This window comes from Ceratina calcarata, unplaced genomic scaffold (assembly GCF_001652005.2).
Source record: "Ceratina calcarata isolate Rehan_Ccalc_2016 unplaced genomic scaffold, ASM165200v1 scaffold78.2, whole genome shotgun sequence".
NCBI lineage: Eukaryota > Metazoa > Arthropoda > Insecta > Hymenoptera > Apidae > Ceratina > Ceratina calcarata.
The window spans coordinates 17,269-32,721 of record NW_017179105.1 but is presented as its reverse complement, the minus strand read 5'-3'; the positions used below and the strand labels follow the sequence as shown (position 1 = coordinate 32,721).

Below are 15,453 nucleotides of genomic sequence, written 5' to 3'. Positions count from 1 at the left end.
AGTTTACTTCGAGTGTCAGTCGCTGCATTCTGAAGTTTGCTCCGTTTGCTCTGAAAACTCTGCCTTGAAGTTAAAACAGGATACCTGCACTTGTGTGTAGATCTGATCGATGTAACACAGTACCAACACTACAGAATTCCAGTAATAGTACAGTACTGTACGGGTTCGGTTCGGTTCAAAGTCGGACAGTGAGTGAGCGGTCCGTTCTGTGCCAGTATACATTGTTTTCCTCAGTTATATTTCGTAAGTCGATGGATGCACGTCTTCGAATTATTGCACGGAATACCATGCAATACCACGGTAAGTGGTGACGACGATTAAATATCATTTCAGTCTTTTACATACAACTTGCTCTCGTAGCTACAATTAGGCGCGGATGCTGTGCGTCGTTATAATTCTGTACAACGCTTTCGTGAATATATTTTCTCTGCTGTTAATCGTTTAAAGCGTATACTCGTTAGTTTATCGGATCAGAATTTTTCGGATCTTTTTAATCGCAATCACAGATTAACGTGTGTGAAAGTAATCTGTGCTATTAAACGGTAGCTGAATTTACGGTTCAGATGAAGTTGAAGACATTGCGATGTGTATAGGTACGACGACGAGACACCTTTGCTGTCATATGGAAACTCGAATCTTTGTCAAGTGGGCAACAAACTCGGGCATAATGTGTGTTGGAAAGTTAATATTTTATATTACGTGTCGAAACCACGTCTCAACGTGATTCGGAACAATCGATCAACAGGTTTTGATTAAGTATATTATTTTCTCTTCGAGCTGCGTTCGAGCGAGTTCGAAACGCGAAACGGAAGAGTCTGAAAACTGCAGCACTGCTTCGGCAGACTGCCTCTTGGTAAACCGATAGTTTGAGAATGTTCCATTGTGATATGCAAAAATACTCGGTGAATTTAACATTCTGCGGCATAACGTCGGGCGTATTTAAATAACGGTTCAGTCAGTGCGAATGATACCGTGACTATGTGGATTCATTGATACTACATTGACGCGGAATGAATTGTATTATGATCAGTTGCGATGTCTCGAACGTAAGTACGAATCGGAGTTTCGGAGAATAACAGAGGAGTTTCTTGGCATCGGTTTTTGATGAACGCGTTTCGTATTAAATCATTCTTAAATTTGGAACCGTCTCATGGTCCACAAAATAATTCTTTCGTTTACAAGGAACGTTTCAAGCTGTCTATTGTTCGATCATCGATCCAACCAAATATAGATCACTCGTCTATTTGAAACACCATGTTTCAGCGAAGCTGTTGAGACGTACAATGTGTTCCATCTTCTCACGGGAAAGATAATAGTAACGGGGCATTCCGCTATCGGTATAGGAAATTCTTACATAAGACGCACGTGTAACGCGCGTAAAGCGCAAGTTTGATGCTCTGAACAGAACATGTAGCAAGTACTGTTACAAAGAAACATCGCGTGACTTCATTCGACAGATGAATGGGCTTCTCAGAATTAACTTTGCATACACTATTGTTATATCCTTTCTTGTACCTTGATCAAATTCCGGAATTCGAACTTGGTATCTATTCGTATGGGACTGTCCATTAATCTGACGGGATTAGGTCGACTTTCACCCAAACTTTATGGTTTTCCCACGGTGTTTGGGTAGCAAGAATTCTCGGCCCAAGGAAAAAGTTGATTTCATGATTACGACTCCTGTAAAAGTTGTACCTATTGTAGCTATTGTGTTGTACTCGTCGTAATTGCATTTTCATGCCAGTTTCAAATGCAGGATGTCTTACGGTAACGTTGTTACGTTACGGTAAGCGTGAACTGACAGTACCACTGGATACAAGTGTGTCACTTAAAACGTCCATGTTAACGTCTACTTTGAATTTGAACAACAGCAGCAGCAGCAGCAGTCTGCCTTCAAATTATTTGTCTCGTTATAATTTATGGAAAATCATGTGGGCTGTCTCGAAGGTCGAAGGCTCCAAGAGAAAAGGAATATTTCGCCCGTATGGCCGGAGCCGAGGGCATCGTTCAATGAATGCAACCGTCGTCGTATTGGTGGGCTTGTTTACGCGTGTATTACGGCGGTAGTAGGACCGGTCGTGGAACATGTTTTTCTATCGCAGGCTGATTCAGACTTACATACCCGATGATACTGTTGTGTTCACCGCGGCTTATAAATGCATGCGACAATTTTTCACGCCCTGGAATACATCGCCGCCACCAAAGTAAAAAATAGCAAACAGCACTGATCGGTGCTGATCGGTTGCTAGACACGGTCCTAGACGATTTAATTCCAACTCTACTGAAAAGAGCCATCACCATCTGTGTTTCGAGTCTCGTTAGGACTCTTCATTCGCTATCCCGGGCACCGGCCAATATCTTTAGTAGTATCGCCCTGGTGCGCTCAGGTTTCGCGCTTGTTTCGTCGATTCTCGGTCGAGCGAGAGATTGATACAATTTTAGTAATCGAAATACAAACGTGCTTATTAAACGTAATTAGACTACGCGTGATAGTGAATGGTTCTCCCGAGAATGATGACGCAATATTTGCGAGTTTTCTAATTCTCCCATCCTGGCGAAACGAAGTTTATGACAAAACTGGCAGGTTTCAAACAGCTGATTGTTCTGTCCTGTCCTGTTGTAAAAGTGTACAACTGCATCTTTTACTACAGCAACGACAGTCGAGACGAGTTTAATCACGACTACAATCAAGGTTGTCCAAGACACAGAATTTCAGTGTCAGCATCTTTTGTAATAAAACGCCGTTATGCTCAAATTGACCAAATTTAATTAGAAAGGATAATGCAGATTGAACGATAGTGACGTGTCGATGAGTACTGGGAGGGTAACGTTTAATTAACGGTAACGAGTATACAAACTGTAAGTAAATTTTATTATCTGTATCTGTGCGACTAGTTAGATAAGAAGAAGATAACCCTTATTATCACATCGTTGAGAGATATTCTTCCAAGCCCTTTTTTATCAGAGTAAGCCTATATTGTTAATGTTGACGACATAAAGTCTTTTCGAGTTACGCGCTCCACGTTTCTCTCCATTCTTATTCTTGCATATCAATCCTACTTGAGTCACAAATAATCTCCTCGACTCTTTGTCCTGTTCAATTCTTTGTTTTTCACGTTTGATCATCCTTCGGCCAGTCGTCGCTTGAACAAAGCATTCAACTTATCTCTGGTCATTGTTCGCGGACATGTAATCACGCGTAAAGGAACAGAGGACAGTGGAAGTCCTCCTTCTTTTCGGTATCGTTCTTCCTGCCATTCTTCCATATCTGATCAATTCCTCCGCCGCCGATGTTTAGGCTCCCTATTCGTAATCTCCTTCCTTATTTCCGTCTGGTCCTCGTGTTTGTTTAGAAGAATTGCAACAATGAATTTTCTTCTACTTGCAGATAAAAACGTAACGAGACATGTATTCTGTTTAAGAATTAAATTCGGCCATTTCCCAAGAGTTGCAATTACTTTTGTCGATGAAATTTCTCGAGATGGCATGCACGAAAGTTCTCTCACAAACAGTACAGTGAATGGATCAATGTTGAACTGCGGTGAGCCGCTGCAGTTGCATTTCATAAAATACGCACACAGCCACGTTCTGTGGTCAAGGATTTTCTCAATAACACAATATCTACATGGGGATGGATTGAGAAAGGAAATGCAACGCACGGAATCGACTTTAAAATAGCTCGTGTTCCACCTTTACGCTACCTTTCAATGCACGTACATAAAGCCGATAAGAAACAGCGCGTCATAATATTTTATCTCTTGTCGCAATTATACTTTTTGTTAAAACAGACGCGCGAACTTGTCTGTCGACGCGTCATAAATTCGTGGCCGGTCGGTCAGAACGTTGCGCGGCGGCAGCGGCGGCTCGATTTTTATAGAGTATTTCCTGTCCTTTTAACAGCCTATCGTCGAGGGCCAACTTCCTCGTTTTCGATTACCACTACTCTCTCTCAGATATTTACATTTTCCTTTTTTTCAAATCAAATGTTTCTGTACGCGACAAGAGCGATCGGAGAGGATGTAAATTCTGGACGACACAAGCGGGAGTCTGTCGTTCGTTAACACGTGCACACGTTTGCTCGTTTGTCTGGCAAGGTACAGACGACGATATCGAACGGTAGAGACGGAAAAAATGATACGGTCGAGTTTTATACGGTCGAGCTTTCACTTCTGCCCCGCGCGCGCCTGAAATTATGTAAGAAAAATCGACTGTGATTACCCTGCCGTTTGAAATGGACATGCATTTTAAGGTGGTAGCTGTTGCGAAATGTTGTCAATTCCAACTGTGACTTTAAAAAAAAAACACACACACGCATTTTTCGATTTCACCAAGTATCCTATTCTTTCTTTAAATACAACAGAGTGCATCGACGAGTGGCATCCAAAGATACTTTGGTTCATCCCCTTCTCATGATGCGAACAGAGGTGATTAGATAAGGACATCCTTTAGAGATTATGCGGTTCATTGCCTAAGAAGCATACACTGTGTCATAATTCTAATTTATTTTATCAAAGTTAGAGATACATAGCGTTTTAAGTGAAAGCTTATTTATTAGATAACAGATACGAAATGAATCCCGAGACCCTTCTGGATCGAGTGAAAGTTCAGGAACTGGTTTATCACTATCCAGTCGAAACAATCGCGTAATTCCATAATGATTTCGATGATGCCATGTGTTGACAAATGATAAGTTCGATGTCGTTTCATCACGAACTCGCCTCAACTTCCTGTGACTCATATTATCGTCTCTGGCCCTGAAATCTTTTTTCTTTTTCGTATACCCTTTAAAAGAGTCGACTCCCTCTTGTTAGCGTGTGACTTTTTTTTTCCACCGATCGGCTGGATGATGGCAAATGAATAAAATTGAACGTACATTTCATCGAACGTTCTTGGAACTACGGGATCCGTATTTCCAGGAAATTATGCGCTTCAATGATTCAACAGGATGTGTACATTTTCAGCAGTTTTTAAAAATCATCGACTCTTTGATAAGTAGAAATAATGTTTGAGGGTCGGGTAATCGAGTGTCAGGCAAGTCGATTATAAGGTGTAATTGATGCCGAGAGTGTAACCATCACCCGGTGACCAACTTGCTCTTAATTGCAAAGTCTCTCCATTCACTGCACAGAGTTATACAATCGTGTTCCTATACGCATACAACGAACGTATACATATACACATAGGCCCGATGAACGCCGCGTCTGACTGTAAAAGTTTTGCTGCCAGGCGAGATCTCGTGAAAAGCGTAATAAAAGTATCAAGTCACTGAAAGGACAATTGTCATTATAATGCATGATTTGAGAAATATTTTTCATCTGCAATTCGAACGAATCGTCAAACATCGTTTGAACATGGACAGTCTAATTCTTTATGAAACACATGGTTCATCTGAGCGCGATTTCGCTCTCTCTCTCTCTCTCTCTCTCTTTCTCTGAAGCTACACTGGGTTAATTAATTGGTTACGCAAATGGACGAGTCACGACTGACTGTACGTGTTTCTAGTAGAACGACATTACGCGTTCGCATCAGAACATCCACGGCACATACCGCGCGGAATGTCGACGGTATACTTACAAGTTGATCGTTCAAGGATGTCAACGCGCAACATTCTAATCGCGCCGCAGCGTCTTATATTATGTCAAATGAAACTGTGCACCAAAAATAGGCTTCAACTTATTATTTGATAAATGACGTACGTAATCGATCGAACACACGTGGGTTGAATATATTCCTCGCGCGACGTGATACGTACCTACCTTTCTACCTTTTTCAACTACCTTTGCCCGCCTTTTTGTTCGTATAACAAGTACGCAGAAAATGAAGTCTTGTCCATTTTATTTTCAATGTTTCTCTAACGTTCGAGCGTAGAATTAGCAAAGACACGTGCTAGTGTGAATAAGCGGTAGAAATTTATGGAACGTGAGCTTTTACTCATCGCACCGTCTGCACATTCGTTCAGCGCGATGAACGTTCCTTGTTGCATTCCTTTGCAATGCCGCGGTTCTCAGGTATTCAGGTGCACGGTGCCACCGTGGTCGGTGTGAGCCGGCGGCGATCAATTAACGCACTTGAACGGTCCGTTCTATTTTGCTCTTGTATAAATAAATGTGCCGTAGAGAAGCCCGCCGTTGAATTGACTCTTCCGGTGGTATCTGTCGTTCGCGATAGCGTACCCACTCTTGACCGGCGCACACGGGAGCTTAATAAATCGGAGATTATACGCGAGTCGAATCAGTGACGAAACACTATGCGATCTCCTACTTGAATTCTCAGGGGTAAAACTCAAAGAAAATTGAACTCGCGGTTCGCGAGTGGAACGTGGGCAATTATCAAACGCGAGGATTGAGTAACTCGTTACCGATGGCGTGCAAGTTACTTTCGCCTTGGAACACATTGGCTATATTCATTCATTTGATATACTACACGCACGCTCGACGACGACCAAGAAACCAGCCGCCAACAGTAGTAGACGTGCGTGTATGTATTGAAAGCGGCGACGGGTTATTTTCCGCTTGATATGCACAAAGAGAGTGCAGACCTCTTTTCCAGACCAAGAATTTCGTTCGTCCGGTATTTAATATTCGACACACGAGTTCACAAAGAAGATCCGTATTTCCATTACGAGGGCGAGGCGGGCACACACACACACACACACACACACACACAGATTGTTAGAAAATTGGAAAGTGTAAGTAGACTCTCGGAAAATGAAACGAGTACATAAATCTGGAATGCGTTTCCTTAATAGACTACGTTTCACACAGAAATTTGCCGCGGTCTAATTGTAACGGCGACAAACAGGGTATAGGAGGGTATGTCTCTAATGAGACTGTACAATAATAATTAATGATCCTCTGCGCGGGATTACGTTCGTTTCAATTGTTGTATGAGTAACACGAGCATGCTATTTTCCGTGCACCTGCTGCTCTCGACACCCTTGCGTTGTATCAGAAACCGGACCCTTCGTACCTTTCTGTCTCGATTCCCGCATTCCATTCTTGCTGCTCGAAAGACGTCGAACCCAACACACCGTTAGCCCGCGGCGTTAATTCGTGCGTAGTGGCTTACTTACTGTGACCAGTATCGATCAACGGCACACTCGGTCTTTACTCGAGTCGGTGCACCATTAAAAACAGACGTTTCTACCATACGTGAGCGAGCGTTACGTTACGTAGACGATGATCATTACGACGCTTTACCTCAAGCTGGATTTTATTCACAAGGCTCATTGACGCGTGGGTGTGATTGTCGCGATGTACGTTAAACATCTTCTGTGAATCCATTTTCTAATTCCGGTGGCAGTCGGCATGGGGAATGACAAAAATGTTGACTTTACACTGGCTGCTGCTTGCGACGCACACACACGAACCGTTCGATGCCCAGCATTCAGCAAAAATCTGTGTGAATCACACGAGTCTCTAGATCACGTTTCCTCTTAGCACAGCGACTAGAGTATGATTCATTTACGAGCACGTGCAAATCGTGGATCGAATGACTCGCGACCGGAAGTGGTGTCAAACAGACGAGAAAATCGAGCGCACAAAGATTCATTGCAAATATTTACATATTTATTCGTCAGTTATATTTTTGACTAAATCACCACGAAACATAAATTCAGATTTATTGCCCCAACGGTCATTGTGATGAGACTACATCGTCAAATAGATTTCCAAGTAATTTTTAACGCGCGGTAAACAGAAGGTTAATACGTTAAGGGGTTACGTTAATAGGTTAAGGTACGCGCGGTAATTCTCGGGTCTCTGTAGGAACGAGAATACGAGATTTTTGAAAATTCAATCCATTTTTGTACGTTCTTCTCTCAATTCTACCGTGGCGGCGGCGGCGCCGCGACGTTAAAGTTCCATCACCACAGAATACAAACGACCGAGAGAAAAAGTATCGTGCTTCAAGGCTGGTCGATCCGGATACAAAAAGCGTGGAACGACGCCTGCTGACATCCGATCCGTCTCGAGCTCACCGAAAAAGAGAGCCTGCTGATCTCCAACATGATCTTTTGCGACTTCCTCGATCATATGCCGTGGGTGAACCGTCAACTGCTCAGAATAGCCGAAAGATTGAAACAAAGAAAGTAGTTGCACGTATCCACATAACTTTCTCAAAACCACTTGACAATTGAGAAAAGATCGTTAAAAGACCGTCTTTAACTTTTTATTAGGAATAATGAACGGTAATTCGAAACAGTGGTGGCGGTGGTGGTCGTTTTGACTAAAGCAGCAGCAATTAGAGTATTGAAATCTACCAGTGGAAAAATGCGAGGATTATAGACGCAATATTACGTTCATTATTTTCTTGGCCGAGCATTTGGTTTAACTTTCTATTCGACTACTGATGACACTACACGGAAGTTGTAATATGCAATCCGCTTCACCGGGTTGTGACTCGATCTTGTAACAAATAATTTCAAATCGAACGTTCGCGTCACGCGAAATAAAGCGATGATAACGCGTAGCTGCCGTGCATGTAAAACGACCAAAGCGTTTCCGACCTTTCCGAGACCGTGAACGAGAACGTTCATTAGCACATATGGAAGGGAGTTTCATTCTTGACCGTTAATCGTTGGACTTGTCGATTCTTAAAAAGAAAGGAAATTCCTTTCGACCAAGTATAGAACGCGATAAGCTTGCCTCTATTTTAATTAATCGTCGTAGCAAATTGCGAGATTAAAACTGGCCGATCCTCATGGAATATCATCGTGCAAAGTCACGCGGCAGAATTTCTTCGAATTCGTGACGTACGTGACCGCGGACCATTTTTACATATTCTTTTATCGCCTTCCCTCTTCGTAAGAAAACTGATCAACGATTAATTTGACGCAGAGGAATGTTATTTTCAGACTGGAAACGATGTTGAGGAGTCTACAAAGAGAGATTCCATAATAGACATGTATCAAGCAGTTTTGCCCGGAGCAATGTGATATACATCCACCACGTGCAATTATATGTGCATTATCGTTCGTTATAATTAAAGTGATCCAAGTCGTAATGGCCGTATCGATTTATTTATTGGCTGCTATCGCAGCTGTAGGAATCGTCGATGGTTTGGAAGGGCCGAACATATGCATTAGACAAGAAACGTGAGTTTCATTTAAATTAAATATTTTTACGTAGCAATTTCGCGTTATCAATCATGACGACGATGACGACGATGATTCGCGAGTCCTTTTAACGCTTGTTCGTTGTGTCAGGTATAAGGTGACAGTGAGGGTATCGGAGCAGAAACCTTACACTGTCCGCGAGGAGACGTGGTGCTTCAGTTTTCCGCCACGATGCTCCAAATACAAGACGGTGTACAAAACGGTGTACAAAGAAGAGGTGAGGAACGTCGTGAGTATAGTTATGCTTATAACGGAATGCTAATCGACGACGAATGATTTAGGTCCACCCTAAGCAGAGACCGGTGGAAGAGTGTTGCAAAGGCTACGCAGAGACTATAGACGGCAAACGTTGCATTCCCATCTGCTCCGACAATTGCGTTCACGGCACTTGTATCGCGCCCGACGTCTGCAAATGCGAGCCGGGATACGGAGGGCCATTGTGCGATTACAGTAAGAAACGAAGCACACGTTTCTCGGTAGGTATCTTCTCAACCACCTTCGATTTTTCCGACAGAATGTCCGTTGGGAAAATGGGGAAAGTCTTGCGAGATGGAGTGCAGGTGCGAGAACAACTCCACGTGCGACCCGTTCGACGGCAAATGTTTGTGCGCGAGGGGCTGGACCGGTAAATATTGCGAGAAGGAGTGTCCTCCGGATCGGTACGGACAAGATTGCGGCGAGGAATGTCGTTGCAGAAACGGTGGGAGCTGCCATCATATTTCTGGCGAGTGCCATTGCGCTCCTGGCTACACGGGTCCGCTGTGAGTCGCCGCCGCATATCGTGTTCGCTTCTTTTCTCGTAGTCGATTTGAAAAATGTTTCGATCAATTTGTTCTCTTGTAGCTGCGACGATCTGTGCCCACCGGGCAAACACGGCGACGAATGCAAATCGGAGTGCAAGTGTCAAAATGGTGGCACTTGTAATCCGACGAACGGCAAGTGTTACTGTACACCCGGATGGACCGTGAGTATTACTTTGTGTTCAGAATTTCTTCACGCGGAGATGCACGCGGAGTTTTCAGAGTGGAATCTCGTGAATCTCAGGGCTTGGTCTGCGCGAGCCGTTGTCCGGAAGGACTCTGGGGTAAAAACTGTCTCCAGGAGTGCGACTGTTACAACGAAGGTGGCTGCCACCACGTTACTGGCGATTGCGAATGTAAACCTGGCTACTTTGGCGAGAAGGTAAGTTCTCTCTGACGTGTTTGTTTGCCGAAGCGTGTTTTCGAAACTCAAAATTCGTCTTGCAGTGTTTGAACGCGTGCGCCAAAGGAACGTACGGCGCGAATTGTACAAAGACTTGCAATTGCGCCAACAACGCAGTTTGCTCTCCGATCGATGGAAATTGTTCTTGCAGCGACGGTTGGTCGGGTGAGAAATGCGATAAACGTGCTTGCGACGACGACATGTTTGGACCCAACTGTTCCAAGGTGAGTAGCGGCTCAAAGAATTTGTCTCTCGTCGTCGTCACCGTTTCACGCACCTATTCACCGCGCAGCCTTGCGTGTGCGAGACCGACAAGACGGAAATGTGCCATCCGTGGACCGGCAAATGTATCTGCAAATCTGGCTGGGCGGGCGAAATTTGTGACAGACCTTGTCCAATGTATACTTACGGGGACGGCTGTAAAGAGCGTTGCACTTGCGCGAACAACGCGCAATGCTCGCCTGTGAACGGAACCTGTATCTGCGCTGCCGGATACAGAGGTGAGAATTGTAGAGAAGTATGTCCCGAGAACACGTACGGCGAGAATTGTGCACAAAAGTGCGTATGCAAGAACGGTGCCACGTGCTCACCCGAGAACGGCAAGTGCAACTGTACGGCAGGTAATTAAAAGTTATTTTCTTTTCGCACCATCTCTAACGACTAACAATTCTAAAGAGACGAATCTCGCCTCGAAATAATCAGCACTTTGCGATCGTACGATTTTTTACACGCAGTCTCCGCCGGTCTCGTTCGCTTGGATTTAATTATTTTTGCCGAACTTGGTTTCTGTACGATCGTAAATCGCATGGAGATTATTAACTGTAGATTGTCAACTGCAAATTTTTGGCCTCTAGTATAAGTTGTGATTTTGTTACAAGTTGCGAACGGTAAGTGGCTTGAAAACTGATCAGACACCGGTTTAGTTTAGCAGCTGTCGCGTTCGTTTCTTCTGTTCATTTTGAATCCTGCACGTGTTATCGTTAAATTTCGATAGGATGGGCCGGTATCTCGTGCGATCGCCCCTGCGACGACAACAAGTTCGGCACAGACTGCGAGGGAGACTGCAAATGCTTGAACAATGCAGCCTGCAATCCGCAAAACGGTAAGAGTGCTGGTTGCAACGATTTTTTTTTTTTTTTTTCACTTCCAAAGACCAGAGTCTTTCATATATCTATTCTATTTCAATTCGTCTATTTTCCTTCACACGCACCGAAACACACACATGTTCTGCAGGCACATGCACGTGTGCGCCCGGGTTCACCGGCGAACTTTGCGAAAACACTTGCGAGAAGGGATATTTCGGTCTGGGATGTCGCCAGTCTTGCGATTGCGAGGAAATCAGTAGTTTGGGCTGCGATCCCATCACCGGTCGTTGTATCTGTACGCCGGAATGGCGAGGTTCGTTTCCTCTCTTTTAATTCATCGATCAATCGCCATTGCGCACGAAACCCTCCGAAAGCACCTCCCTTCCTCGCGTTATCACTCTTGTCATCTCCTCCAACTTACACACCATTGTTCGCATCTCTGTCACGTAGAGTCGTTTGACAATTTTATTCAAGTAATTACATTGAGAACATTAAGATTAACAAGCGACAGTGGAAGATGTTTAACGGCGATTCTCGATGAATTTCTTATTCTTACGATACGTGTATAGGGATCCGTTGCGAGACGAAATGTCCGGATGGTCTTTACGGTGAAGACTGCCATTCGCATTGCGAATGTATGAATAATAGTTCATGCGATCCGGAAACAGGCGCTTGCATCTGCGCCAGAGGCTGGAAGGGTCCCAACTGCACCGAGCCCTGTAACGAAGGGTGGTATGGTGTGGGATGTAAGGAAGAGTGCCCAGAAAATATGCAAGGTAAAGAACAGCAGTTACGAGCGACGGCAGCGAAATAGAACAACTACTTTTCCTAGAGCACGATAGAACGCCGCGTCTAGTTTACCTGCATCACGTACCCGTAGAAATTTGTTTAATTCGAATAACACGTAGCTAGGAGCATGTAGATAAATGTTTCGCACTAATTCATTCAACTTGCACGACAAAACAGTCGGCTTCTTTAATTTCTTTTTTCTATCCTGAGACAAATTTCGAAAAAAATTGGTAAGTCGATAACTACTCTTGGCCGTATTACGTCGTTGCGTATGGACCGAAGCGAGGTAGACACTTTCACATTCGTGACATTCGTGTTCACTAATCGTGTCAGTTTCCAGCGATCGATCGATCAATCGCGCCGCTCATCCCGACAATGTTTCAGAGAACATGACGTGCGATCACATCACTGGCCAGTACATCTGCCGGCCTGGATACTTGGGCTTGACTTGCGAGCATCCCTGTCCACCCGGTCGTTACGGATTAAACTGTGCTAATCACTGCGAATGCAAACACGGTGGAGAATGTCACCACGTGACGGGTAACGTTTTTTTGTCGCATTTGCCCAGTGTTAACTCACCGAGCAAAGTTAACGACCGAGCTTTTTAATGTTCATCGGCGCTTCTTTCGCGTTCGTCAGGTGCGTGTCAGTGCCGACCTGGTTGGTACGGTGAATACTGTCAAACGCCGTGTCCGGAAGGGAGGTACGGAATGAATTGCAGTCAGCAGTGCACGTGTCAGAACGGAGGGAAATGCTCGTCTCACAACGGTCACTGCCGTTGCGCGCGTGGCTGGATGGGCACTAAATGTACCGAGAGTAAGTCGACGAGAAACAGCCAAGAGAAATCGTTGCGGTGGAGAAATTAAACGATGACGATGATGATTATTCTAGTCTGCCCGGAAGGATATTACGGTGATCACTGTATGGAAATATGCGAGTGCAAGAACGAGTATTACGTTTGCCATTCTGCGTATGGTTGTTCCTGCAGGCACGGATACGGAGGTTCGTTCGTTGAACACACGTTAAAAATTCAGGTTACCATCGGGCTTTTAAGCATTTAATAACGCGGCGTCTCCCGAACTCTAGGCCCGAACTGTGACGAGGAACTATTTCTGCGTAATACTCAAGAGAAGGCCAGCTACGGCAGTATAGTAGTAGGGTTCTTATTCGCTGCGATCGCGGTCGCTGCGATGACCTTCGCCGGTTGGCTGTATCATCGACGCAGAGTGGCGAACTTGAAGAATGAGATCGCACAGGTACAGTACATAGCCGAGCCCACTTCTCCCCAAGGTACGTGTATGCGTGGAAAAATTTAATTCCAGTCGAGTTCTATAAACTAAAAAGAAAACACCTCTTCGCTGACGCCGCATTACAGAACAGACACAATTCGATAATCCGGTGTACGCCTTCCAAGGCTGCTCCAAGTTCGACGACGGAACCACCACGTTGTTGAACAACTTCCAGTTTAAGAACAATCTTGGAACTAACAAGAAGCTGAACAACGAGAAGGCAAGGCTCGGAACGAGTTGCACGGACGACGAAGACGATTGCAAAGGTACCAATGACTTTTGTCAGTCACGAGTGAGAACGGTTGGACAAAAAAAAGAAAAATCTTGTCTCTGTTCAGGGAGCTACGGTAGATACGATCTGAAGAACAAGGACGCGGATATGGCTAATCCGAACCTGAACGTGTATCACAGCATCGACGAAATGGACGGGAAGAAGATCGAACACGTTTACGATGAAATCAAGCAGAACAACGAGGCGGCGGAATACGATTTGGACAATTCGAGACCGGCTAGCGCTTACAACAAGTACAGTCGAATGCCTAACAGTTTCCCTAAATCATCGTCGTCGGAAATCGATCCGGGACCTAGTACCGTGAGAGATCCGAAGGATCCAGAGTTGGGCGAGCCCTAAGTCGAAGCTCGTGGAAAGGCTTGAAATCCAGGTACAAATCGAAATGTCGAACATGTCTTACTGCGTGGATAACACACACAAGTTTTCCAAATCATACTCCTTTCGTGATCGCGATGGCGTACGTGTATCGATATATAGTTCTCGCGTTCCATGTCAGGCTGATCACTGTCATCACAGATACAAGTATATGAATGTCGATTGCTCAGTATAGACGTGTATATACATGGTCGAACAATAACGGTGCAGAGAATAGATGAGTGGATATTTTGTTTACAGTGTATGCGTATTCGTCTATCCTACTGTGTGTGTGTGTGTGTGTGTGTGTGTGTGTGTGTGTGTGTCCGACTGTGTTTTTTCGTAGTGCGTTTAGCGAAAACGGTGCAACGATTTCATCCAAGCAAACGGCCGACTGAAGACGATCGTATACGTGAAAACGATCGAGAGAACAATTTAGTGTAGAGCGGTCCGAAAAGAGCTAGAAAAAAGGGCTGCAAAGAATATGTTTGCGATACTCGCAGAAATTGTACAAGAGTTATATAACAATTTTTAACGAAAGAAGATGACTCGAGAGTGCCTTGTAAGGTTGAGAGGTGTCGCCGGATTTCAATCATTTTGTTTATCTTTGAAAGCAAAACGTGAAAGGAAAACTGCTGCTGCTGCTGCTGCTGCTCCTGAACGGGAACACGGTAGATCTGTTATAACAGAGATCGCTGTACTCGATATGTCGGAGGGAACAAGTTAACGATCTCCCCGAATCGAGACTGATTTATGGAATCAGATCGGTGAACAAGGTACGTTGTTCAAATTTAGCTGTTGAATGGTGGGCCAGAAATTTTTCGACTCTCAATTGTTACATGTGGACAAGAGACCATAGAGATTCATAGGATCAGTGCTCACAGTATTCGGATAATAAATCGTTGATAAAAATTCCATACTTGTTTTTCACGTCTGTAATAAATTCATCGGTAAGTGATGTTCAATACACGTTCACAACACATACAGCAATGATTTTTTGAGAAAGAGAACAATTTATTCCGTGTACGTGCAAAACTATATTAGTAAGTTAAAAAGTAGTTATTATAATTTTTCCCGCGATCATCGTAGCAATAAAAACACGATTGGAAGACTCTTCGCCTATACGTATATGACTATGTAGCCGCGAATCATATATACATATGTACATACACGTATAAGTGTAAACACGTGCAACAAAGGAATATATCAGTACTAGCAGAAAAAGAGATATTATATATATCGTATATTTATTGTTTTTTCGTATTAGACGATGCCCATTTTTTAATCTCTAAGAAATATATCTATTTTTACGATTTTATATAGTAC

At 44.1% G+C, this 15,453-nt stretch overlaps 1 protein-coding gene across 6 annotated transcripts; it reads left to right on the top strand.

Moving 5' to 3' along the window:
* The first annotated feature begins 129 nt into the window (after window positions 1–129).
* On the top strand, window positions 130–15,355 carry drpr (multiple EGF like domains draper). 6 transcript variants are annotated; one of them, XM_026818164.1, is made up of 18 exons: window positions 130–300; window positions 8,855–9,094; window positions 9,206–9,332; window positions 9,397–9,565; window positions 9,630–9,876; window positions 9,959–10,079; window positions 10,160–10,297; window positions 10,363–10,542; window positions 10,611–10,818; window positions 11,313–11,420; window positions 11,552–11,716; window positions 11,973–12,179; window positions 12,577–12,732; window positions 12,832–13,008; window positions 13,084–13,194; window positions 13,279–13,482; window positions 13,568–13,747; window positions 13,820–15,355. In XM_026818164.1, exons 2-18 carry the CDS (start codon window positions 9,003–9,005, stop codon window positions 14,110–14,112), a joined length of 2,883 nt encoding a protein of 960 aa, XP_026673965.1. In that variant the 5' UTR covers window positions 130–300; window positions 8,855–9,002; the 3' UTR covers window positions 14,113–15,355. The 6 variants fall into 6 exon arrangements, with proteins under 6 accessions (XP_026673965.1, XP_017889739.1, XP_017889741.1 ...); XM_018034250.2 differs by having other exon boundaries at window positions 10,611–10,938; XM_026818163.1 differs by lacking the exon at window positions 130–300 and having other exon boundaries at window positions 8,838–9,094; window positions 10,611–10,938.
* The last annotated feature ends 98 nt before the right edge of the window (window positions 15,356–15,453 follow it).

Bases quoted from the DNA above. Each gene is read 5' to 3' on its own strand.
- drpr (XM_018034250.2), top strand. From the start codon at position 9,003: ATGGCCGTATCGATTTATTTATTGGCTGCTATCGCAGCTGTAGGAATC. The intron at 9,095-9,205 runs GTGAGTTTCATT...TCGTTGTGTCAG, and splicing joins ATATGCATTAGACAAGAAAC to GTATAAGGTGACAGTGAGGG. The intron at 10,298-10,362 runs GTAAGTTCTCTC...TTCGTCTTGCAG, and splicing joins CTGGCTACTTTGGCGAGAAG to TGTTTGAACGCGTGCGCCAA.